This window comes from Symphodus melops, assembly GCF_947650265.1.
Source record: "Symphodus melops genome assembly, chromosome: 4".
Classification (NCBI taxonomy): domain Eukaryota; kingdom Metazoa; phylum Chordata; class Actinopteri; order Labriformes; family Labridae; genus Symphodus; species Symphodus melops.
Window position 1 is genome coordinate 23398946 of NC_136694.1, and position 27925 is coordinate 23426870.

General features: G+C 40.1%; 2 protein-coding genes across 3 annotated transcripts in view; one reads left to right on the forward strand and one right to left on the reverse strand.

Moving 5' to 3' along the window:
• The window catches only part of LOC306822231 (uncharacterized protein), a 237273-nt gene that overhangs the window by 47663 nt on the left and 161685 nt on the right, over positions 1-27925 (forward strand). The gene's annotated exons all lie outside the window — the stretch shown is intronic.
• On the reverse strand, positions 12858-27830 carry inka2 (inka box actin regulator 2). 2 transcript variants are annotated; one of them, XM_079341095.1, is made up of 2 exons: positions 27427-27830; positions 12858-16070 (listed from the first exon to the last, which is right to left on the reverse strand). In XM_079341095.1, the coding sequence occupies exons 1-2, from the start codon at positions 27496-27498 to the stop codon at positions 14844-14846; spliced, it is 1299 nt and encodes a 432-aa protein (XP_079197221.1). In that variant the 5' UTR covers positions 27499-27830; the 3' UTR covers positions 12858-14843. The 2 variants fall into 2 exon arrangements, with proteins under 2 accessions (XP_079197221.1, XP_079197220.1); XM_079341094.1 differs by lacking the exon at positions 27427-27830 and adding an exon at positions 16570-17080.

Here is a 27925-nt window from a genome sequence, read left to right on the forward strand (position 1 = left end):
TGCCTTGCTTAAGGGGTCCTCAGAAGCACTTGGGAAGTACCCTGGCATCTCTCTAGCTACTCGACCAACTTCCAGTTTTTCACCTGAACTTTAACCAGCGACCTTCCAGTTCCCAACCCAAGTCCCTCCAAACTGAGATACTGCCGCCCATACTGCATGCTAATTTCTTCACAGACTAAAATACTTAAAGAATCTAAATTCATGACCTGATGATTGCTCTTAAGTTTAATTACAAGTTTAATTTGCTTCTGAAAGCTACAGTTACATTTTTTACGTCTCTGATTTGCTTGGTCTACTTGCAACTTACTGAGCTGTAAGTTTGCTGTCACGGGGCTCTTTGCTGGTGGCAGCTATGCACACAGCATTTTATGTTTTATATATTTAGAGAAATTCAGCTACAAGCGGGAACACACATTTCCTGACTCTTTATTTTGTACAAATAGGGCAACATGAGCCTACAGGTTGGACACATTTATGCCAACTGGCAGTAACTGAGGGAGTGTATGAATTAGTAATGACCTCTCAGAGGGAATACTTCTAGGTGCCTTTGAGCAAGACACACAACAAAAGCTCTGTGGTGTTACTGGGCAGATCCCATTGGTTAATGGGTTAATTGTCATTTATTTAAATCTATCCTGAAATGTCATCTTCTGTCACTGGAAATCTTAATATCCTTGGCTCTAATGGAGCTACTTCAGTCGTTGATAGCTTGTGGCCGATGGATTCATTTATTCATTAGTTTGTTTTGATCATGACATTTTTTAGGACAGACGAGATGTTGATTAAGCTTGTCACACCATAAAGTATTGGCTTTTCATTGTCTGTATCTCAGGGGCCACAAAAAATAAATAAATAAATCAAATCACAGAACAATGGGTTCTACATGAGCATGAATGCTAATGCATTAGAATAAGATTTAATAGCAACAATTATGGTTATTTCAGCTTAGTGACTGATGTGTTAAAAAAAATCATCCTCCTCACACACAAAGCACTAAATAACCTGGCCCCACCTTACCTCACTGACCTGCTTCACCACCACACCCCCTCCCGTGACCTCCGCTCATCTAAAGGAAACACCCTCTCCCCACCTACACGGACCAGGCACCGAACCTGGGGAGACAGAGCCTTCTCCATCGCTGCCCCCTCCCTCTGGAACTCACTCCCCAAACCCATCCGTTCCTGCACACACCTCCCAACTTTCAAGACCATGCTCAAAACCCACCTCTATAAACTAGCTTTTAATACTTAACTTCTTCTTTCCCCTCTTCTCTTTCTGTTTCTCTGTCCTTTAATGTTCTTCTACTGTTTTTAACTGTTTACTGTGAATTCTTTTTTACATGTAAAGTGCCTTTGAGCCCTCGTAAAAGCGCTTACAAATTAAATGTATTATTATTATTATTATTATTAAACCTACAATTCTTTACATGAGGCTAAAACTTGACTGACTGATTTTGAGGGAAATTTCTTTCTGTGTGTCTTTCTTTAAAAAAATGTCCCCCTAAGTGTTACCTGTAACATCTTTGGTAGTTCCTGAAAGGAAATCTTTTCATGTTTATTAATGATGTGTAATCATCATTGATAGTCACTTTTGTCAACTGAAGAAACAAATTCCTCAAGGTATGATATACTGACAAATTGAATTCTCTTGCTCATGGAGCTGTGCAGGTTGTACCTGTGTTCAGTATGCACTGAACACAAGTAGCTGGTTTCAGCTGCTACCTTAATTGGGAGCCGTTCTTCTATCAGAAACTCAGCTTTGAATAAAATCAGCTAAATATTTAAGTCTGGTTGAAATAGTTTGCAACAGAAGCCAAGGCACAACAGCATCGCAGATCAATGTCAATAACAAGATTAAAAATTAAGTTTATTTGTTGTGATGTTTTTACCTTGAACAAAGTTTGACTTGTAACTTACACACTTTATCAAAAACATTATGAGTCACATTAAGTGAAAACGACATAGTTTTCAAAGACTTTAAATTATTTTTTGAACATCCTATCACTGTTTCTGATTGTTGAATTTTACTGCTGTGACAGACGTCAACATCCAAGAACCTAAGTCAGAGATTCTCCCTTCTGGGGACCCACTGCATGCAATTCAGCTGTAATGACATAGAAATGCAGTCCTGACACAGATAAAAATACAAGCAGAGATTGTAGCCTAATGGGTTAGTGTTCCAGTAGTGTCTTTCTGCATCAGGAGATGATGTGATGTAAGGCTACACAACAGCAGCTTTCAGCAGTGTAATCGTGCCCTGGTCTGTCTTCATATCTGTCATGTGTCGAAAGAGACTCCTTGCATATTTATGTGCTGAGGGAAAAGGATTTTGTTGCTCTGAGGAACTAGTAAAAGTCAACCAATAAATGTTTCATAGCATCTGCTGTGCCGAACTTTCAGGATGAATGATGAAGAGATGAAGGTACTGACGAGGGAAACGATTTTATAAAGCTGAAGAGGAGACATTTTGAAGAAGTCACAGAAGGAAGACCCACATGTCCCTGTTCCAACTATCATAATTAATTAGAATAAAAAAAAATATTGTGCACAATATACAAAGACAACTGAAGCTGCACAGATGAATGACTTCAAAATGTTGAGATATGTACTTTGGAGGTTAATCTGAGATATGACAAACTGTTGAAGTCTGAAATTTAAAAACCATGTCCTCTGAAGTTTGGCTGAGGGTAAGGAGATAAATGCTACTGTGTTTTTGTTGTTTTCCAGGTTGATACTTGAATTTATGAACTTATTCCCAATCTAATCAATTAGCCATGAACTAAAATTATGATATTTTTAAAAATACCCTAACATTGAACATATGGAGGGAAAAGTGACCACATTTCTAGTTGATTCCAATTCAAGGACAAAATGAAACCTTATTTATTTACATTCAAATATGACATATGGTTAAATAAAAATCTTTTGCCCCTATGAAAATGGATAAAATATATTTCTCCTAAACATTGTCATCACTGTAGTTAGTTTTTTGTTTGCTTCAGAAAAGGTTGTTGGCCTGTCACTGAGTAAAACATTTCCACCACAACTCTGCCACCAGTAAGCGCAACTCTGACCCTCCATACGGAGGGTCAACATGTGTGTATAGGGATATTTATAGGGGTCTTCGTGCAGCTGTATCCCTCTCCCACTTCACTGTCAGCCTTACCACACTGGGTTTGTCCTGGATCATCTCAGAATGCCCTCTAATCGCCAAGCCGCAACAGCTGCTCTTGGCTGCGGGCTGGTTCGTGCACTGCCGAAACGCTCCATGGGGGTTGAAGTAGAATCCACATCTCTAATTTTGGATATATCACTGGTTCATAATCACAGGGCTGAGAGAGGTTGAGGTAAACTGTGGGCCATTCATTACCTTACTCTGGGCACACATGTACAACACACACAAAAATCCCACAAACATGAAAACACAAACTCACTGAGCAAATGTGCATGCATTGTGCTAACATTTGTAGGTAATGGTAAATGCACCCTGTATCGTCCAAATTAAACATGTTTCTTCAGCCTCATTTATCCAATTAGTGTGCATGTACTTCAGAAAAGACAAACATTTTATAGGAACATAAAATGACACAAAATCTCTTGCCTTCCCTCCTCATAAGGGAGGCCTCTCTCCACTACTGCGGCTCCTCCTCAGGGGCAGCAGTGAACGTCTCCTCTCATCCCATTAGTCTCCTCCGGCAGTTCCTCTCTCCTCATTTTCAGACTTACAGAAAGGGCAGGATAGCCCCCCGACCACCACCACCTTTCTTCTCTTCTCTCCTCATAGCCTTTACTTCTGCTCCCACACACTACAAAATCTATAGAGAACTGGAAGAGAAGGCCCAAAAAAAATTAATGTGTCAAAAAAAAAGAAAAAAAGAAAACCGTTTAAAAAACAGTATTTGTGATTTTTTTTTTTTTCCTGAAGTTTGCAACTTCCTTTCTCACCTTCTGAAATGATGTAACACAAAGGTTCTGTCAGCAATACTTTCTTGTCTGTTAGTTCTGAGTGCAATGAAGGTTTATGCTGCCCTGGTTTCAATCAAGGTGAGAAAAGACAGATTATACTTTGATATAGTTTAATAGTGCTGCTGAACAGCTCCAGCTTTCATCAGGACAAAAAAAGGCCTTATCTGTTGGTAAGTAAAAGAGAAATTACACAAAAAAGAATGCAAGAAAATAAAGCAGTGAATGTGTTTCTTTCATCAACAGGCTTATTCCTTCTTAACGCTGGTTCCTTGACAGGCAACATGAGCAGCATAATTATTGAATGTCATAATGTGCTTTCATCCTCATTTACAAACAAAGACATCAGGCTTCAGTGTGACTACTTCTTGAGAATTGAAAAATGGAGACGATTTAATCAAACTCTGCTCCCACTAAGCTGTTCTAATTTTGTACATCATCCTAATACTTGGATGTTAAAGAGCCAGAACTTGTCACAGCAAAAACTTGCCCTTCACTTGGTTCTTACTTTAAGCTTAATTTTTCCTCTCTGCTCAAGAGTGGAGGAAAAGAGTGGAGCGGTTAGCATCAGGCTGCATGTGACATTTCATCAGTGAGCATCAACCTGCAGCGAAGATGCAGTGTGTGTTGTTTTGACTGAAGGCGACAGAGCAAAGGAGCACAATGGTCTATCACTGTCATGAGGAATGGGGGAGATAGAAACGGAGAGGATGTGCTGTAACTGTAGGAGGAAACTAAAGGGCAAAAAAAGTAAAGGATGGGTGATGACAGAACGATGATAGATGTGGGTCAGCTGTGAGGTTGAAGAGTAGGATAAGGTAACAAAAAAAAGCCTCAGAAGAGTCGATTGTCTTTTTTTTAAAAAATATGACAACTTGTTAATTATTAAACTGGAGGAGACCTTAAAATGTGATTCAAGCTTCCCCCTTTATGAATAATTAAATTCACATTTGGCCCTGAACTAGAGGGCAGAGGGAATCAACTACTGGAAACAAGGAGCAACATTTTTGAACACATTTTGAAGCAACTACCAAAGATTTGGTCCACAAAAACTACTTAGTACACTAAAATACTCTGAACATGTTGTCTTTCATCCTCAAATCACAGACGAGCTGCTCCTGTGGCTCCTCTTACTCCCTTCTTCCTATTTCCTCCTCTTCTTTTCTGAGGATATTCAGTGATGCAGAAACAATGTTCCAGCATGCACGATGAGGAACACTTTGGGTTTTGTGGGCCATGTATCCTTGAGAGAAGGATGTGGTTGTGGTACTATTCAGAATTGAGGCCATGATGAGTGAGTCCTTCCCTTGAGGTTGCGTAGTGAGGAGAAGAGGATGGAAGTAAAAAATGTGCAAAGCCTTGAAAATGAGTCTGCTGTTGATCACAAATGACTATCACATCCATCATCAGTAAATAAAAATGTAGTTATCATTCAAAGTTAGTTTTGTATTGCTGAGCTGGCTAAACACTGAAGCTTCTGTGTCCACAACATGGCAACCAATGTTTTGAATTTGGACCGCAATACCCATTTTATACACTTTAAGTGTCAGAGTCACCTATTGCTCCTTTGTGTGCATAATCTAACCTTCGATTATTAAAAATGCCATCTAATGTTCTGTGCAGTTTTTCAGTAAATGTAAATTGTTGGAAAATGTTACTCTGACTGCACTGAATGTTTCATTTAGTAAAATAAATACTGATGTATTCAAATCATTCATTCTCACCCTGAACCAGTGAGTAAAATATGTCTGTCCATTCGCCTGTTTAATCAATGTGATATGAACACTTGGATGGAATTTCTTCATATATTTGCTAACATTGGTAAGAGTTTAAGGTCATAGTTACTGTGACTTCTTACAGTGACACATTTCGGGTCATAACTCAACATTTCACACAATTACAACGACACTATATCTTGCAAATGTCTTAAAGAATAAAATAATGAGTTGAAGACATTTTTACCCAAAAGGTCAACTCCACTTCTTCATCATAATGTGAAATGATGGCCCTCAGAAGTGTTTTTCCAGCAGTCCTTTTACTTTAGAAACAGATTGAACTGTTGAAAAGGGCACAGAACAGACCAAATTCAGGTTTCGTGTTTTATCGTTTGGCAAATAACAGCCCATCAGGAGATCTTCATCATGGAGAGTGCTGTGGGGCTCAAATTTTGTATTCTTCAGTGCAAAAGAAAATAAATAAGTTTATCTTTTGGAGCCATATGTTGTGAGTCTTTGTGAGTCATATCACTTCTTTTTGTATCGTTATTTTACAACTCAACACCTGAAAAATTGATGTGCATGTGTTTGCTGACTTTGTCTGGCATTTAGCAGCTCATCAGCCAAAATTGTTCCTCTAACTAAAACAAGGCATCTGATAGATTATTTGTTTCAAAAAATACATTTGTGTGCGAGCAGTTCCACACATGGAAACAGCACTGATTCTTCCTCTGCAGCACTTTCCTTCAGCCTGGAGATGCATTACCTTAAAGAGCACTCACCCACAATATACATTCCTGTCTTTAAAAAATCTCCTCTGGCATTAGGTAAGACGTGGAGGAAAATGTGGGGAGACAGAATGGACGCTCTGGTTAGTTTGGTTTGGAGACGATGTTTCAAATGTCAGAAAGCAGAGATCAACTCGGGGCCAAAGAGTTGAGGAATAACAGACTTCACGTTGTGCAAAAAGCTCAAAATTTGTAAAACTTCTGACACACAAAATGTATGTAAATGATAAGTTTTGTTGAGTAACAGGCAGCTGCGTTAAGTAAATGTCTGTGGGTGTGAGTCAGGACTGGAGATTTGTGTTTAATCTGGATTAATGATGACGAAGAGCCCCCATTGGCCCACGGTTTATGATTTAATGAAAGCAGGAAAGAGGCAGACCCCCTGTGGCAATGTGTGTGTGTGATGTGCAGGAATGACAGAAATAGAGGGAGAAATTAATAGAGCAAAGGGAGTGGGTATGTGGGGTGTATAGCCAGCCACTTCACGAGAGAGACACCCTACAGAGATAAGACCGGCTCAGTACAAGCTCAATTATTTACTGTTTGAAGGCTTTAGGAGAATTGAAGAGGATTGGACGGGCTTCATGAAAATGGATGCTTTTATTGTGAAGGGGGAGGTGAAGTTTAAACGATGGCTGCTGAGCCATTATCAGGGGTCACCTCTGATCTAAGTGCATGTTGGTCATGTCGGTGGCCACGACCAGCAGGAGGAAACCAGCTCCTGTTTAATGATGACAAATGATCTAACGGTCCTGAAGAGGGAAGGGGAAAAATGGCTGCATGCTGTGGCTCTGCAGGCGCTCGGATCTGGAGCCGCAGAGATGAGATGATCTCCTAAATTATCGCTGGATGGGAACAGCTCTTAATGATATGTTGTGATGTTGTCAGTGTGGGAAGCAGCAGGCTTTCACGCTGCCTGTGGTGACAGAAAATAGAATAAACAGACACAAATTAGTCCTTTTTTTCTCTATCTATTGTGAATGTGTTTTTTTTATGTTTTTATAGGGCTGTTGATAAGAATTGTGTACATTATTGGCCATTATAAATTTGATTCAAATCAATGGAACTATCCAAATATATTTTATTCAATATTATAGAAGACTGTCATTCAAAATGTTGCCAATTATTTTATTTTTTCCTTGTTTTTTCGTTTGGCAAGATACTTGATCATAAGCTGCAGACTCTATCTCCATCATATGAATGTGCTCATGGAGACACTGGGTTAACGTCCTACGTTTATAACCATCATCATGTGACTGCTTTGCACAATCGCATTAGTTAGGGTTAGTGAAGCAAGAAAACCAAAATGTAGATTGGACAAGTTGTTCTGTTTTAGGACTAGTTTGGGATGTGGCTCAGAATATATACGGAGAAACAACTGTTCATTCTTTTCATGTTTGATACAACAGAATTTATTTTGCCCACAAAATGTTAATGGAAACAAATGTGTTCATAAATCTTCAGAGAGTACTCACTTTATATGTCCAACTATAAACTGTGTCACTGGGCCTGTACCAATGTTCTAAAAGTTTCTATCTGCTATCAGTACCTTTGTTGACATTTTATCTCTGAATCCAGGATAAATATTTCAAGCATTCTTTTCACCATTAAACTAACCTGAAGGTAGCTTATGGCTCCCCTGAGCTTCAACTGACTGCATCAAACCGGTGTGAAGTCATTTCCATCACTGTAGACCTATCCAATCTGTAAAATGTAATAATACTGAGTGAGAAAGCAATGCTTTTTAATATGAAACAATTCATTGAGATAAATGTAGACTTCTGTGATGTGTTTAATGTGACCGCTCATATTGTTGGAACAATGACATTGTGATTAATAGCCATGTCCTGTGATTGCTTGTTTTCACTGATCAGTTGTCTAAATGCAAAGTGATAACTGAACAATGATGTGAGGCATGCAAGAAAAACGCCCATATTAGAAAAACGGTGCTCAGAAATTCTCATTATACCTTAATTTATTAGTAAAACAATGAGCAGTTCTATCGAAATTCTGTCAATTAATATACCATTTACAGACTTGGGGGGAAGGAAATCGACTTACTGTTTCATCTCTGGAGTAAATCCTGACTGCAGACTCAGCAGCAGGATCAAACCATCTCTGTGTCTAATTCCACCCCCCATGAAGATCACACCACAGGAGTCAGAGAGCAGACGGCACCCTGAAACAACAGCACCCACAGCACTTCTGTTCGTCTATGGTGGAGCTGCAGCAACGTCAGACTACATTTGTACAAATACACAGCAAATTCCTCAGATTCACAAAAGACCGGCAGGCAGAGTGAAGATCAAAGCATGGAAACATTCTTGCGTGTTGGGTTCACCTGTCGGAGCACCTTGTGACTTCAATCACCTCTTCAGCAGAGGGTGGTCTGCAGGGAGCTTCATGTTGCACGCTGAACAATAAGAAGTGTCTGCTGTGTTCTGTCAGGTTGAAACATTCAGCGCTGAGGGGATTCATCTGCAAACTTCTGTTCTGTGTTCAGAAACTTTTCCTGCATCTGTGCATTTTTTCACAAGTGATTCATCACATCAACATGTGCCTTTTCTTTCACTCACGGCCGCCTGGGAAGATATTCTGTAGATCTACTGGCACAGGTTTACTGCTTGTGTCAGTGCCATGCGTCAAAAATATCAATACTATTACCTTTTATTAGAATGTCATTATTGTTAGAGATAATTAACATTTTGTACACTTGACAAAGGTTCAAAGGGAACGAAAAGTGATTTTTTTTCCTGATAAATTCTGAATGCCAAGCAAGAGTAGTGTGCAAGACTTTTTCTATTCAATAGTATAGTTTGATGTTTTTTGAACCTACTGATGTGCAAATACCTCGTTTAATACATGTGGTTTAAGAAAATGTGTTTTTAATTTCTTAAATCTAACAAGTTGATCTATCTCTTTCTATTTCTTTCATTATCCATTTTTTCAAATTATTATTTTGATATACTTCAATAATCCCTCAGGGAAATTCTGGTTTACACTCAGTTAATTAAGAGACATGCTTCACACACGCACAGGCCCGAATCACAAACATGCACAAACAGGACCTGAGGACATTGGTGGACAGATGTCAGAGTGGGGCTACACACTGCTACACAGGGAGCGCACTAGAGCGGCTGGGGGTTCGTTGTCTTGCTCAATGGCACATTATCAGTACCCAGGAGGTGCTCTGGCACCTCTCCAGCTACCAGACCAACTTCCACATTATGGTGCGCATCGTGACTTGAATTCAACCAACGTCCCTAAAGCTGCTGAGTTGTTGGATAGTGTTTTTATTTTATTTTTTTTTGTTGTGTTTTAATGTGATTCTCTTTGAAGATGGGTAATGTGAAAAATATGTTTGTGGCTTTCTTTGGTATGTGCTCCTCTATGTGGATTGTTGTTTGTTTCTAAAGTTCTTATTTATTGATTTTATGGGGGAGGCATCTTTGTGTGCAGCACTGGAGTCCAAGACAAATTTCCCTTAAGGGACAACAACGTGTTTCGTATTGCATTGCTCCAGATTTGATCTTGTTGTTCCCTATTGTATTATATTGTATTCTATAATCAAAGAATGACTAGTTGTAGTTGTTGGATGTCAATCAGCACAATTGAATTGCTGGGCTTGAAAAAAGGAGAACTTTTTAGAACCATATATATATATAAAATCTGCCTAGTGCGATTAACACTTCATATAGTTTATAATAGATAATTACAGCGAGGAATTACACATTCATGTTATTTATAACGTGTTGTACCTTTTTAGTTTCATCTGATTAATCCACAAATTCACACTCTTTACTTTACCTGATGCGTATGCCTCACTCCCAGAAATGATTCAAGATTGAATTTTATCTCTGCATGCAAACATGAATTATGAGCAAATATGCAAAGCAGTGAATATTCTTTGAAGTGTTATTCATGAATCTTTTTGTGTAAAGCCATGCCCATCTTACCTCATACGGCCCGGGTTAATAATGTTTAATGCAACATCCTTTCGTGTCTGTGCAATTCCACTTTGCATGCATTAGGACAAGTGGAGAGTGTGAGACTTATCCTGCATTGCACTGTAAAGCGGCCAGATGTTAAATCCCAAATAATTCGCCCTAGATTTAACTCTTGCATTTATCTCTCTGCCAAATCTGGCACCGCTTTGTGGCTTTAAGATGTAGTCTCTCATTTCCAAAAAAGTGGGGGTGTTTATGTGCTACTACATATGACCTATGGTTTTGCTGGCTTTAGCATGTGTGAGAGCGTCTCGTGTTTCTTGTGGGAACTCCTTGCTCCTCGCAGAAAGCCACACTGAGCGACGATTCTGGACTTTTAGTTGCTGACGATTATAAAAAGTGAAACGTGAGCGCATTCCTGAGGGCCGAGGTGGAGCTGAGTGGCTCCACAGCTGAGGACTTATTGAAAGACGAGTGTTAGCAGGAAATTAGCCAACAGATCCAGAGGGGTCACAGACAAAACATGCACATACGTAAATGCAAGATCTGCGATTCATAATCTAATAATGATCCATTTTTTATATGACCATACTAGGCGTCCCATCATTATGTTCAGTCAATAAATCACATTTGACTGCTTTTAAGAAACCTGAGCAGCTCTTTGTGTGTATGTGACTCAGCCTGCATACTCTCAGACTGTAAAGTTGTGCAACCTCGCTGCATTCGTGGATTGCGTGCCCCAGATTTGGGGAGGGAGTAGAGTGGTGAGGCTGTGAGAGAGTGACAGCTGACTAACTGGGAATCAGGAAGGAGGGGAGGGAGGAAGAGGAGGAGGGGGGGGGGGGGGTGGAGGAAGTGGGGGAGGGGGAGGTGGTCGGACAGTCAGTGGTCGGCCTGTTGGGATCCCGGGGGACACTGAGCCAGAAGAGAAGGGACTACGTTTGCAGCTGTTGCTGCTCACAAATACACACACACACACACACACACACACACACACAGACAGATTATTCTTAGTCCCTCTAAATGAACCCGCTGTCGTTTTTAATCTGGAATGCTCACTGACCCGTTGGCAGAGTGTTATGTAAAGTTTTAATGTGTTCCTGTGAGATGGCGTTTAAATTGAGGGAATATTGATCAGAGCACTCTTGGTGGCAGATTAATGATGCATTACAGTGAGGAAAATATTACACAGAACTTTTTAGCTTTCAAAAAATGGACTTTTACAAAGTAGGCAGGTTTCTGCCTTTCATTTGTGAAGCTAACGTATATCTTTTTTTTTTTGAGAAACTATGTTGAATTATGTTGTCTGAAATGAAAGACGAGAAAGCTCAGAACCCTGATAAACATCATTGCTTATTTAGCTCAATCAAACATTAAAGGTCTGTGTATACAGTACTTTCATTTTATTGATGTTATACTCAACCCTGTTCCTGCAGACGCTGCATAGTCTAATAGGAAGTTTTTTGTTTTATTTTTGGCTGGCCGGCTTATTTCAAGTTGATTTATTTATGTACGTCTGTGACTGAGTGTGTCTTGGATGACTTCACACAGAACAGACGAACCCCTTTGTCTCTGACTGACAATCACAGGATAAAATGATGTAATGCAATTACGATTTGACATGGTACACTTACATGAGACATCTTCAGAATATTTGCCAAAACGCAGGTTGCATATGTATACAACAATGACAGGCAACACAGATCTGGTGTTTTCTACAGAGAAAATGCTTTTATAATCTGATGATCTATAAGAATCCCAGCATGGTTATGTTGGAGAGGAATTTTTTTTAAAGTGTAGTGCAGGAATGTCTTACAGAGCCAAGACAGGACTGCTGTGGAAGGTATTACTTTCTTTTGTCAGTCAGAGTGCTCGGGGACAGAGAGGTGAGCTGATTGATGTGGTTGGATGTGTTTCTCATAAAATGCATCTCAGGGATTGAGTGTCATGAGGAGCCTGTGATGAACTAAAGGGATGCAGAGTCCTTGTTTATTTATTGATGACACAGATGGAGTAGTTGTACTGTACAGATTTAGAATCAATTTAGTGCACAGTTGACGCACAGGCAGGGAGTGACGTGTTCGTGATGCAGCAGCACTTTACTGTGGTCGGGACTCAGAGTGGAGTGGAAACAAATCACTTTGACAGCTTAAGCGGAGGGCAAAAGCTGGCTGCTGCATGGACTCACATGTTTCTTTATATCTTTGGAATTTGTTTATTCATTTTGGAAACTAGATTTTAAAAGTATAAAGATTCAATTTGTTAATTAATTCATCTCTTTCCAAATTCATAAAGAAAGTCAAACAATTTGGTTTTATGGTTTCATGTATTTTTGGATCAGTTGGTAGAAAGTTGGGGGTTCAATCCCTAGCTCCTGCAACAACATGTCAGCCGTGCATGCATGCATATGAATGGGATGAAGACACAGAGAAGCCTTTTCTTTTGAAAACATCTTTAATTTACAAAGAGTCAGTGACAGTGTTACAGTTTAAATGACACAAAATCACTACTGAAGGTTCGCAGAACCCTGATGAAAAATATCAACAGTGCTGAAAAGAACACTTGGACAATTTGTTACATCTACATACACATATTGTATGATGTGACATCTCAGACTGTGCATCTTTGCACGACCGCCTCAATGGACAGTGTGTGTGTGTATTTGTGTGTGTGTGTGTGTTGGACCCTCTGAGTGTGTAGTATGAATTGACCTGAATACTGAGACAACACCATATGGATCAACTGGCCAAGACACTCAAAAGACCTAAGGCCTAATCCCTGCTGGCTAAATTGATTGGTCTGGGATCCCTTTTAAAAGTGAGTGAAATTTACAGTTTTTTAATTATAAGTTGTTTTATTAGATTGTCTCTGCATATTAACGGTCCTCTATGAGTTAAAAGTCTTTGCCGGCCGTATTGTTTGTAATCCTGAGGGAATTATTCTATTAATGTACATTTTTGAAGGAATCTTAAGTTTAGTTTTAAGCTTTAATCTTAATGCTGCTTGAAATGAATACTACCGACATTATACATTATGAAACAAGAGAAACGATACGATAAGTCTGAGATAAACTCATCCAATTGGGGTTTTAATACAAGTATAGTGTTGATGTTGTGTCATGGTAAGAACTGCAATATTATTGTGACATATTTATCTGGGCAGAATAATGAAAACCATGCAATGAGATATTACAGTAAACGTGTTTTATTGCTGCTGTGACGTCGATGACAGATATGTACAATGTTCTGTACATTAATCTAGATCCTGTCTGATAGAGAATACCATTTTTACCTCCACTCATCTGTTCCTTCACTGTCACAGCCCTCTTATGTATTCACCTATATACAGTATGTAACACCATTATCGTAATCTTTGCAGCTTTGGGATTAAACGAGCCAGTTTTTTAAATATTCTTTTGAGTCTGACAACCAAGCTTTACGTCACTATTCACGACTGGTTACCAGATGGCAGTCGGTCAGTCAGCATTGGCTGCAGCATCTTTACCTCCACCAGTCTGCGTAACAAACCAGGAGGACGGGCAGTTTACTCATCAAATGCCCTATCTATCTGCATGGCAGGGAAGAACAACAAGCATTTCAAACAGAACAAAAACTTGCTGATTTATCTACCTATAATGTGCAATCTTTGAACTCGTCATGCTCTGTATTGCTGTTAAGATGAGATGAGGCAAGACTCTTTGAACTGTATTGAAACCCATATAAATGAGGAAGTGTCTCGTAGTTTACTCCTGTGATACAGTCATTCCCTGAGAAAGGCGAATGAGACCGACAGATTTAGTTAAACCTGATTTTCCAAGGCGCCAAGGCCCGTTTGAAACAAAAGGAAGCTTATAGCTGTGTTTAGTGGCAGTGCGTTCAGTAACAGCTGCTTGTAGAATCACTTGTAAAAACAGTAACCATGCGATCCAAAATGTTGGTGTTTTCATTCATAAATGCAAAGAAGTGAGATACACAAGAATATGTCTGGTAGTTTGGAAGTTAAAACGTCCGTGGTTGTTTTTAAAGATCTGATGGTGAGGGTGACATTCTGAGAATCATTTCAAAGTACCATCTTAAAGACATCCAGAGAAGCAGTCATACATGCACACATAAGATAAAATTTGAATAGTACAAAATTTGTAGTATAGGTCCTCAAAAAATGCTTCAACCCTACTCTGTCTCAGACACTCTCCAGCACTCACTCGCATACATGCACAGCAAACGAGGTTTAAGATTTTCGGATTGTCTGACAAAAAATGATGCCCTGATAATTTTGCTGGAGGTGCGAAATTCATTGGTTCATTTTTGGAAGATAACTGTGTCAAAGCCTCTCATTCATCCCCCACTCCAGCACAGCCAAAATCCCTTGCACCTGTCACTCGCTCACTCACTCACTCAGCCTGGCATCACTGGCAGTCTGTTGGACCCACTGTCAGACCCACACAGCTGTGTTGTAGTCAAACAAGGGCTGCATTTTTTCCAGACCAGTCTCTGGCTGTCTCCGGTCTAAATAAATCCCACCAAATGGCTGCTGGTGGACCTGGGGGAAGTGGTGTTGGTGGTGGGTCCTCTCGGTTTCAATTAGATGCGGACACATCTTGCCCTTTCCCTGCTGTCCATTTGCCCAGAATGGCAGGTAAAAACTGCCTTTTGAACTCTTTGGAACCAGTTTCTTTGGCCTCTTGACAATGTCCCCCTCAGACAACTCAGGAGCCATCCAGCCGGGCCTTTCCTTTAGCAACTTGTCCCTGTCAGGCCGGACGCTGCGCAAGAACTTCTTGAAGATATTTGTGGTCAATGAGAACTTCCTGCAGATCTCCTGAGAGCGACTGTTGCGAAGAGGGTGAGCTGGGGTGTCTGGTCTGTCTGCCCCTCCATCCATCGTCCTCTCCTCTCTGATCTTCCTCCTCTCCTCCTTGATGTCTTCCCTCTCTACCTCAGGCAAGTCAAGCCAGTTGCCTACAAGGTCAGCAAAGACATTGTCCCCGAGTACTAAGGGCTGACGGTTGCGGCTGCGGCTCATGAGCGAAGATGTCCAGTCGCTCCCGTCATCTGTGCTATCTTGGGAGTAGTCACTGTCTAATGAAGGGCCCTCCCTAGAAAGGCTGTACAGTATCCCAGGCAGGTCAACTGCCTGAGCACGTCGGGGGGCCTGTGGATCAGGGTAGGGTTCTGGTGGAGGGTTCCCCACCATTGGTCCATAAAAATCCACTTGCGGAGCACTGTAACCTGACCATCTCTTGGGAATAGAGTGAAGGTCATTTCCACTTCTTGCACTTCTTTCACTTGTCTCACTCTCGCTCTCAAGGCTGGATGCTAAAGAAGATGAGGTACCCATGCTGCTTCTGTTTCGTGACAAATTCCTTTCATCTCTGCTGAATGTGTTTCTGTTCTCCAAAGACGGCCTTGGACTTAGCATTGGACTCAGACTGGGCACCTCATGCATGGTTTGGCCGTAATCCTTTTCTGAGGTTAAAACTGTTGTCGCTGATGATTGAGCTGTTGGAGCAGACTGTGGGATGCCACGGTTAATGGGCCGGCCGGAAATGTCAAGGCTTTCTAGCGCTGTCTGAACTTGCAGGAGCTTGAGTTCCTGAAGGGCTCCCATCATTGAATTCATCTGAGCATGGAGGCCATCTCCGGCTTCTTTCATAGACACCTGCAAGGAGACAGAGAGCAAAGGGATTATGGTGATGGACTTTGATTTAAATTTTTCAGTGAAGCATTACTGCTTAAGTCCCTTGCATAGATAATTTATCATCAGGCGCCTGCAATACCCAGTTATCAGCCATCAAAGACTTTTTTTCACACTGTTCGCAATTTGGATCATCAATAATCTTTACAGCAGAAATAATCCAATCAAACCTCTTCAACTGGGAGAGTCCAAAGAATAATATACATGTCATTATAAATAAAAAAGCCTGGTAAGACTCCTGCTTTTGACTGACTGTGTCAGTTAGACCCTTCCCTTGTGAACCTCATACTCCTTTCAAGCACCTTCTTTAATTATGGGTCATGTGACCCAGTCTTGGATGACAGGCCAGGGTTCCATATGGCCTGCGTACGAGAAAGGATCCAACATGTGACAGCTGTAAAACAGGCTCAGTCTCCTATTTTATCTCAGTCATATAGTCTTTTTGTCTCAGATTTGATTTTACCCTCCACGCGTCCATAATCTTCTCCATCGAGCTCTTTGTCTTCATTCTTACTTTCCTCCTCGGCACAGCAGAAATCACGCACTCAGCTTTTATCTCGCCTACTACACTGTCTCGCTCAGCTCTCATCTTTTTAAGAGCCTGTGTCATGTGATCTGGATCAACCGCCTTCTTTCAAAGCCAGACAGGAAGCCCAGAGGCAGCATCCTGACCTGTGTCTTAACTTGCAGGCTTGAATCATTTCACACCTTGACCCAGACTATGAATCATTCTTTGAGTATAACTGCAGCTTAAGGTTTGTGAATTCACTCACATTTGTAAAGGTAGACATTGCTTGTGCGTCAGCCTCTTTCCTTAAAAAAAAAAAATCTATGGGAACACAAGAATAAGCATGCAAGGAATTTTGGAAAACGTGCAAGTGTGTGCGACAGTGTTGGCTAGAAACTCTGAAAGCACACCTCCAACAGACAGCGCTGATCAACAAGCAGATTATCTCGATGTGTCAGTTAAAACACAAGAGATAACTGTCTGTTAAATATATGCATAATCAACATAATCAATGGACTATTGAAAATATAACAGGCCTCCAAACATGTATCTTTTAAAGAAACCCCATATAATGTAAAACGAGAACTTACAAAACTCACAGCTCATACTGCAAAACAAGTTTTATGAATCTTTGAAATCAAAACCTGCTTCTTACCTTCTGTAAACTTCCCCAAAATAGAGTTAAAGATTTCACTGTCTGTCTCTCTGTTGTTGTTGTTATTCTGCACCTCTGCCAGACTGTCACTGTCTCTCACCTTTCCAACAGTTCAGTCTGACGACCTCTATATGTACCTCCCTCCAATGGGGGTTCACCGCTGGGTGTGAAAACCAATCAGCGCTTCCCGTCTATACTATAAACCCCAAACAGCAGAGGGGGAGGGTGGGGTCACTCAGGCGGAAACAGACTGACAGCGAGTGAGAGGGATGCTGAGAGTCAGCCGGATGATCAGGGATGGAAAGAGGGGAGGGAATCCCTCGACATATGTTAACATGTCCTGGAGAAAACTGTTGATGGATTTAATTATAGATGATACCATAAGAACACATGAGGGGGGTTTTAGTTAGGAGAAGGGAGGGGGGCTTGTATGAGGTACATTACACCAGGCTGTGAACTTAATCTTGAGGGAGCAGTGATTGTTTTGTGGGAAAAGTAGCCGTGCAGGGCAACTGACAACATTGCGAACAAAGCAACCTATAAGCACCGTGAGAGACAGAAAGGTTGCAGATTTTGGGTTTTTCTGGGAAACCCAACAACTGTTATGAATAACAAATGTTCTGGTGCTACATTTAATGTAGGTGTACAGACACAAAACATAGTGACATATTCAGATATCTAATGTACAGTATAATTGTAAGGCGAAATTTGGACTTTTAGTTGCTTCTATGCAAAACAAATGTCAATTCAGTCCAGAAACAACTAACATTTGTGGTCCTCAGGGTTTCTCTAAACTGACTCTGATCTCAGGAGTTTGCCTTAAACATCACACAGGTTTGACAGCAAGGGTTTTTGGTAAAATATCGAACAACTATTAATTGGATAGTCATGCTATTACGTACCAACATTCATCGTCCCCCATGTGATCCTGCTTTGGTGATCCTATTTACTTTTAATTTAGCACTATTATGGGTTCAATTTCCATCTTTTATCGAATCCAATATTTTAGTGAATCAACAAATAAACAAATTCAAAAATAAGTCAATACAACAAACAAGCAAGGATGCAATTCATGGCAAAAGGTATATGAGCCTTAAGTCAGCAAGTTGGAAATGTCATTGTGAGATGATGGTGTGCATATGTTGGCCTTAAGCTACTGCTGCGTGAAGTACAGCCTGTCAGAGCGCCAGAGACTCTTAGTCTTTAATCACGTTTATGAACTGCAGCACTTTTGTGTATGCCTTTGCAACAGCTTACTATTTATTTATAAATACCTATAATTTCAATTTTGCAGTACATTCTTATACTAAAATACAAGCTATTCCATTTAAAAAAAAAAAAAATCAAGCACAGAAAAACATAAAATTCAAGAAGCTGGCAACTGAAAATGTTCCATTCCTCTTTGATAAACGACTTAAATGATCTTTGGAAGGGTTGCTGATTAATATTGTGTTTACTGGTCAATCAATTGAGGACTATAATGTGAAAGCACAGCCTATTTCACATGGTCTGTACCTTGACACTTATCCATTACCTTGCACCATTAACGTTTAACCTCTGGGCTCCTTTACTCGTCTCTAACATATGGCTGAGTAGGTGCACAGGAGCGTGAATATCCTCTAAGATCAGATAATAAGCCTATCAATGCACATGCTGGGAACAAAAGCCTCTGAGCCTCCCGTTGGCTCGCTAAATTAGTCAGTGAAGGTAGGAGTAATTAGCACAATCAGGTTGTCTCTTGTCTTTTGTGCACTCCACATATGGCTGACTTCATTAATTTTAATTCCCCTGTGTCCCAGGAGCGACTGGAAAAGAGTGCACAATTACGATTTACTTTCCTCCACATCAAAGATCAACAAGTCTGAAGACGAGATGACGTGCAGATTTTTATATTGTTGTTAGGTCTTTAGAGGCAGACATGTGGCTTTAGTGAGTTTATGCAGGGATCAGCTAGAGGATTACCACACTCTGAGTTTCTGCTGAAACCTGGACCACTCACGTGCATTAACTCTGTTTTTGAAATATTATCTCCAAAGTAGTCTACTCTTATTCAGGCTGAAAGCACCACACCTGTTTGCACATGCTAACCAAAAACACCCTAATTCAACTCTCACATGCAACTTTCCCATTATCCCCCCGAACATGCAGGCGTTCCCACTGGTTATTTAAAACACACTGAGTTGTTTACTGTTTTTTCTACTCTAAGGATACATAAATAATTCATATTGTGCCTTAGGAAGAAAAAAAAACAGAGGAAGAGAAGTAAACTGAACCATTATTCCACCTTTACCATGCCAACTTACTCAAGGCAATACAGCACTGCCATTTCAAGCTGAACTTTGTGGCCCAAATATGTCAGCCTTTTCAGCTTTCATTCAGGATGCTTAAAGTGACTCTACAGTGATGTCCTGCAGCATGTTGTGGTTCAGAAATATTATTCATCCTTAGATGTCTTATTTTAACAATGTGTGAATCACTCCAAGCCTAGCAGGGTCAAAGAAGACACACAGGACGCTGACCTGACACAACCGACTCAAGCACCTTAAGGTCTTACCCGTAAAAAAAAAAAAAGAAAAAAAAAAAGTCTGTCTAATCTAATTTAATAAGACAACTGGGATGAAATTTGGGCTGCAGGGAATTTCTGTACTGCCCAGAAACACTGGCATCATTAACCCAGTCTTTAGAAGTTTAGTTAAATCTTCTTTTTGAATTAAAGCCCTCCAAACTATTTGATCCATTTAATCCATCAAGCGTGCATTTCTATAAAAAGATCACTTTAAGAACTAAGCCAAGAAAAAATCTGCTGAATGAATGAAAGAAAGACAAACGCGGACTGTCCCGATTCCCCCCCCTCCCCTCCCTCCCCCCTTCTTCTTCTTCTTCTTCTTCTGTGGCTGCAGTAATGACAGCCAACCAGATATAATTGCCAATTAAAGACTGAAAGCTTCAAAGTTTAAGAACAATGGCTGGCAGGCTTAAATTACTGTTAAAAAGAGGCTTATTAAAAAATGCTGGACAACTGATTGGCAATTCTCCAATTCATACTCTCACCTTGTAATCCATCTACTGCTAGGGTGCATAAATTGACCATTTAGTATACAAGCCAGTGAATTATGTACGACAAAGAATAAATACATCAGTGTTCCCCCTACCTTCATTGCAGCCTTGATATTACCTCCTTTAGTTCAGGAGGGAAAATAAATCAGTGTAAACACAAGGCGCTCACACATGCCTAGACATGCCTCGCTTGAATGAATGTGTGCATGTTGTGTTCACTGACATACATTGAGTTTATTATTAGGTGAGAAAAAAGAAATATACACAAAGAAGAAACTGAAAACAAACTGCAGCTTGCTCAGAAACATAGCCTTCTCACTGTTGTTGTTTTGTTATTGGCTGTAGGCGGGGGGAATGAGCCAGGCCAAGGTTATCAGGCCCAAAAGGTCTTCCTGTTTAGAAGTAGCAGCCCAGCAGTAGCAGTAGTTTGTGTACTCCACCCTCCCTCCACCTCCACCCCTAATTAAAAATGAATGGTGGGCTGTGTGGGTCAAGGACAGTAATAGGGTCTCTGTCCACGGGGATACAGAACGACTCTCTGTGACTAAAACTGCTGGACACGCCACAGCGTCCTGTGGACAGCCCCGAGGTCAAAACCAAGAGGGCAATAAAGCTGTGGAGAATTCATTGAAAGAGATAAATTACTGTGCTCACAGCAATGAATGCTGCTTTGACTCAAAAGTTTATATGGCAACTCTGTTTGGCTCAAATGCCTTCAGGGTCAAGTTTAGTAGAGGGAGAGAGAAGTGTGAATAATGTTCAATAAAAGAGTAATGGACAGAAATACATCTTATATGATGTCATGACAAATAGGTCCTTGAGTGTAGACATTTTCTTGACCCCAATTTATTGGAATTTAAAAAGTGTTTGCAAGCACATATATTCCACGTATCGAAAACGGCTAACATAAAGAGGGACTTTAAAGGGTCGAGTTGCCAAAATTGCAAGAAAACATTTTCTTACTTTTTGCTAAACCACACCTGGCAGATACTTCGCATACCACTTGAAGAATGAGAGGAAAATGACAAATATCCAAGCTTACGAAATCTCTTAAGTGGCAGGTTCATCAATGTTTTATCACATTCTGTCAGACTTGGACACGACTGGCTGCTATTCCTGTGGCTGAGATGTGTTTTGTTTAAATCCATTCTTGTTTAACTGGTTATTTTCACTAATATCATCTTCCTGAATCCTACAAAGAGTGTATTTTTTTTTCGGAAACGTTTAGAGCTCTTCTAACAGGGTCTAATGGGGTTGGGCACAATGATTTACTCTCGATGCCTAAATATAACCAACCTAAAGGGTTAAAAAGTCACAAGTCGTTTTTGTCACAGTTATTTGCATGAGTTTTAGAGACAATGACAAACAATGTGAACTCCTGCCAGAAGGGGCTTCCCATCAAAACATGCGTATGTAGGTCATTTTAAAAAGCACAATGTGTTTGTCATTAATTTTGGAAGACTCTTTGAATAATATAAAGACTTTCCCGAGTACTCCTCTCATTGGTACTTTTTTTTTATACTAAAAAAGAGTTCCTAGGAGGGAGTTCTGTGGGTTATCCAGAGCAATGGGAAACTTGTTTCTGGAAAGGGATGACGCTCATGCATATTTAATTACTTCAATGCTGAGAGCCCCGAAAGAGACTTTATATTCACCTCAATTTTTGTTGACTGCGACTGAAATCACAAAAGCTTGCCTAAGAAAATATAAACAAAAAGATCGAACTTCAAATTGAGAATTTGGTGACATGTCCATTTAAAATGGACTCTACAGCACAATAACCACCGTTTCTTTGACTTAATGTGTATCAAAGTCCCTGACGGCCTTTCTAGAAGAGGAGTTGGTTTAATAGCTTGTTTCCTGGTATGCCATCATAAAAACAAAGCTGCTGTGGGGCAGGATGGCGAGGATCCATGTCATCATCTTTGGAAGATCAAATTTGGAGACAGTCTTGGAGCCATGTTGCTGTCTTCTTGTCTAAAAATCTGTACTGGAAGCAATAACCGTTAGCTAGATACTTGATAACGCAGCAGTTGACGTCAGCACCTTGTGTGTGGGCAGTGAAAGTGCACGTCCCAATCTTCAGCCCACACGGTGACATCAAGTGAGATGATCATTTTGCAGAGTCCAGATCCTTTCCCTTCTCTTAGCCTCACATCAAAGACAGTTTGAACAGAAAAGTATTTCCTGGTGAAAATGGATGTTTGCTATAAGCCTTACTGATGAGTGGGTTGTCGGTGCCTCTTAAGAGCATTTGACTTCTCACTTTAGTTTAAAATAGATGGACCTCTTTACGCTTAAATGCATTACATTATAAAGCCCATATGTCAATATGGATATACTGCATGTCTTTTTAATGTTCTTGTGTTCTGTGGTCTGTTTATTAAATAAAATGTGTACAATATGTGGACGATAAGTTAAAAATGCAATGGGAGTGAATGGACTTTAAGGCTGCATTTGTGATTATTGAAATAAGTTACCTCCACATGTGTGTTGACAAATGAAGATATGAAATGCAAAAAACTGCAGTTCTTTGAGTGTCCACTTAAGGCAGGCTGAAAAAACCCCAGTGAATCCCTATGTGGTCCCCTATCAAAATGGAGGTTATCACAGCAGGAATGAAAATACAAAAACTGGTTCCGAAACAGCATTGGTCCCTATAGTTTAGTTCTTCATTAGTAAAAAACTGTACGGCAGTGACAGTGCACTGACAGGCTGTCACATTAAATGTTTGTCAGCAGGCTAGGAATCGCATTATCAAAGTCCTGTTATTGACCTTAAAATGTCAGCTTTGTTTGTGATGTTCAGATTGTTTGGAATATGTTTGTTATATGTCTGCTTTTTGATTAACCAGAAGTGAGTTTGGTTCAGCAACTAAAATATGGTAACTGCTGTTGTTGGGCTTCATAACTCCTCTTCCAAAAACATTAGTTGATGTCACTGAGACTATGTGCACGTTTTATATGGACTTGGACCATTGTTATATTATCATATTAACAGTGCATCAAACGACTATTTGGAATGTGAACATTTTCTTCATATCAAAAGAAAAACGGAAGAGAATTATTTCTTCAGTCTTTTTTGCTTGATAGAGTGTTTTGGTAACTTCCCAGCTAATTTTACAGTTAAATTTGTAAATTTCTTTCCTCATCAGGAGGCTGACGTAACATGAAACACAACAAAAAAAGGCACAGATGAAGTTTAAAAGGTAAATATTTAGCCATAATTCTCAGGTGTTGGTGGAGACCAAAACAGGTCGAAAACAAGAGTCAAGAATGGACACATTTATCGGGTTTTCCAAAACTGGAACCCTCGGAATAACTTAATGGGTGATTGTTCATTAGTACTCTGTTTACAGTTTGTTCCACTGCCCCCAGGTTTCCCAATAAAATCAATTACTTCTGTTTAATGCATTACACAACACACCTTCCATTTTAGTCACTGAACAATCCAACAATCCAATAGCTTTTAGCCTGAGATAGCCAATTGACATCACAACAAGCAAAGTATTTAACTAAACCTCATTGGTTGCATTGGTCATAAGAAATAATAAACATGTTTGTCGAATAAAGATAAAGAATAGGTCTTAGACCAGCAGAGTCACATGTGTTTACAGCGGGTGAAGCGTAATTAACAACTTAACTGTTTCTTGAAACAACAAATCTTCACTGTCTTCAGCAGTGATTTCCAGACAATAAACTACAGTAAAGAAGGTTGCCCCCCTCCTATGATAAACAGGCTTTGTAAAAGGTTAGTGGCTCCATCTCCAACACAATGATCATCCATGCAAAACCACACAGCTGCCACAAGAGCATTGCCAATTTTAGCCGAAGGGAAGGAAGGGCCGGTTAGAGAATAGGAGCCGTGAGGGAGGAACAACACAAACGAGGCTTAGAGTAAAACCACTATACACTGCTTTGTGTTGAGTTCAGTTTTCTGATCCCACACCCAAACGGTAACAAAGAACATGCAACTATAAAGACACTGTGCTTTCAGTATATTTGGGACTTGTGTTTTTTCCCCTGATATTTCATGACCTCACACTTTCAAGCTTCGGTGTTGAATTGGGAGATGACAGTTGTGTTTGAAATGTGCCTCAGGTGTGAAAGGGAAGTAAAGGGATGAAAGATAAAAGAAGCATGATGCATATAAAATAAGCTTCAACAGAGATGACATCAACAGGTTTGAGTTATGCTTTCGTGTTTGAAACTCTGGTGTTAAGCAGGTGTGAACCCAACGTTTAGACACAATGACTCAAAGGCATGTCAGCGTTTCTTTATCACGCTAAGAAGGAAGGGCTTAGGTTTTTTTTATTTTTATGACTCTTTCTCTGCCAGATGCTTAATGAGTCATGCATGGACTTCAAAATATATCATAGTTTCTATGGAGCTTTGCAGAGGGTTTAAAAGGTTCAATGGGATTTTTAAGGCTTGTTTGCAGTAGCACAAATGACACGAGTGAAAAACGATAAAACATTCCTCAGTTGAAACTAATCTGCCGTCTCATGTTTGAGTTCAAGCCTCACTGCTGTGTTGGACGTGGTCAGCGGTAAGGAGAAATAGCCCCAGACCTCGTCAGGTGAAGGGTCAACTGTTCAAACGTGACCTATGACTACCCAACACAGACTGAACCCCTCGACCCCCCCACCCCTGGCACAGTGTTCACACTTGTCTAGGACACTTGTCTTCTTTGAGAGCTTACAGTGCATTGAGTTTCAGGTGGTCTGCTGTGCAACACTGAGTTCACGGTAGTAAATTACATGATTATACTCTTGCTCCTCTTAGCTTTCAGTGCCATGCTCACATGTATATGTCACAAGTATTGCAAGCTAACAAGGCCGACCTTTAAAGTGACAATTCACAAGTTTAAGTTCATTAGATATCCATTCTTCATGAAAAAGTGGCAAAAACTACAGCTTTTGGTTGCTTGGGATGCAACAGTGTACCCAGCAGCAACTAGTGTACACATATTTCTTGACAGTATGAAATCATTTGTTCGAAACTGGCCACAAGCCTTTAAATCTCCGTTTCATAGAGGTCTGGTCTCGTATCAGGTGATGCTACCACTTTAAGTGTTTCAGAATGAGGGCATCAACTTATTGTAAAAGGGCAGGAAAGTAAAGAGACAGTAAATGCACTCTATGCACCCACATATATGTTGACTTAATTCAAATACAACTATTAAAAGAGGCATTATTCTGAGATTGAATAGAAAAAAAAGAGCCTGTAAACCTGTTAGGAACGTTGATTGCATAAAAGAAAACATGCTAACTAATCAGCTGGAGGTCTCAGCTCCTTCTAACAGCAAACAGCTCACATGAACACAATGTTACACTACACAAAATTACCTTGTTTATGTTGCACAATCATTACAATGAACACCATTTGCATTCATTATTTTCGTTTTGTGGAATGGGAAATGAAGTGCATCAAATCAATCTGTAATTGCTGCATTATTATAACATGGTAACATTGACTTAATTAATTAGTTGATACTTGATATTGATTGTGATTAATTGCACAACTGTAGCATGTTGCCAAAAGCCTTCTTAACGGTTTAAGGGTGGAAATTAATACAATTCTGCAAAAAAATAAAACAAACAAAACAACTAACATTTCTTTATTTGCTTCATGATTATCTTGGGTTAAACTTGAATTTCTGAATTAGTAAGCAGAAGTAACTACAGTCTTTTTTAAGTGTAACTACAAGTGATTGTGAGGAACATGCAACGTCACAGCTGGAGATCTGTTCATTATATCTGAGATCTGTGTTTTGCAGATGGAGCGGGTTTAACACTCTCCAATGAGCATTGGATAAAAATCCGTCACAGTGCAAAGAAAAGTGACAACCTTGGCATACACAGCTCTTATTTTCTGAACAACAGATTGCATCCCACATGGTCCCATGCAGTGGGAGACTGCCTCGGCTTTTTAACCGGCATCTGCTCCCTGTTTCTTCTGTTTGATCCCCAGCATGGCACAACGCTTTTTCTATTATGTTACCAAACAGTGATATGGCAGCTTTAACGCAACATGTCCTCCTGGCATCTACGTCTACTACCTCTGAAATCTCAAGTGCCACTTCACAGACGTGTGGCCCCGTTCGTAGAGGTGAACCAAGCAGTCACGGAGCAGATCATGTTGCAGAACACGCACTCATGCAAGGCTTTTCTGTGGGACGGTGCACTAATAGAAAAAAAAAAAATCTGCCCGCTTTGAAGATGATTCCAAATGAAATCTGTGCCAGTTAAGACTCCTTTGAAAATAGGTCTACAGTGTGTCACTGCCAAATGATTCGGGTGTGAGGGTGCAGCTTACATGTTTTGTTTTACATTTTCAAAGACAAGGTTAAGAGATTGCACTTTAAAACTGTCTCTATCATACAAATGTGTTGTTTACAGGAGAGGTCATATAAACACACAGGATGAGTGGCATATTCATTGAGATCATAATAATGTGATGCAATTCATTGTTTCTGACAGTTTCACCCCCTCCTCTGTGTGACAGTAAAACCTCACAACAGGGTAATAAAGGGCTGCAACTATTGTTATTGTCCTTATGTATTAATCCAACAATAGTTTTCTTGAAAAAAAAAAAAAAAACAACAACAACATGCATTTTGACTATCAGAGTTTGAACAAATTGTCATTTGCGACACCTGATAATAACAACTAAAAATGTGTTGTACAACTTCTAATAGCGAGCATCTGGCTGAGAGCAGTTCTCTTTTTGGGAAGAGTAAAAGCTGTCTTGAACCCATTAAGATTTAAAACATCTGTCCCAGATGTGTGGACAGAGAGTATATGCACACATGCCTCTAGTGTGCTCGGAGCTTTAAGCCCAAAACATTATTGCCATTTTCAAAACACACATAAAGCCACCCACAAAAGCTGCATGCTGGAAGAGGTCTGCAGGGACACAGAAACATGAGATGAAAGCGATTTTTAAAAAATGTTATTTCGAATAAATGATGGTAGAATTACTATTCCCTGAATAATGCGAGGCTGTTTGCACATTTAAAAATCTTAATTTTAAAGAAGATTAATAAAGTGCAACAACAACGTTCATAGCAGTGATAAAAGTAGATAAAACCCAACATACCAGCTCTTGCTTCAGCCGCCTCAGACACGCATCCATGTTTTTGCATTCCGGTTTGGAGAGCTGTTGTTCCATTTTTTTTTTTTGAATCTCAGATGAAACACTCCGCCAGTAGCCGCTCGTGCATGACTCTGAAAGCTCGTCTCGCGGGCAGGAAAATTAAAACATCGCTCTCGTGGAGCGCAAAAAAAAAAAAAAAAACTGTTTGCGTTTGGATCCTGTCAAGGAATGCGCGCGCGGCTCGTAATGACGCAAATCCTTTGATTAAAATAAACAACTCCTGGTGACGAAAATGCGTTGACTTAAGAAATGCTAATGGGGTCCTTCATATGGTTGCATCAAAAGAGCACTGTGTGTGTGAGGGCTCTGCAGCTACTGTCATCCTCCTGTGTGAGTGTGTATGTGTTTTCCCCTCTGCTGTATTCCCATTCAAGGGGAGTGCTTACGTTGTCCATCCAATTTCCTCCAATGAGTGAGCTCCTCAGGCAACCCAGGACAGACC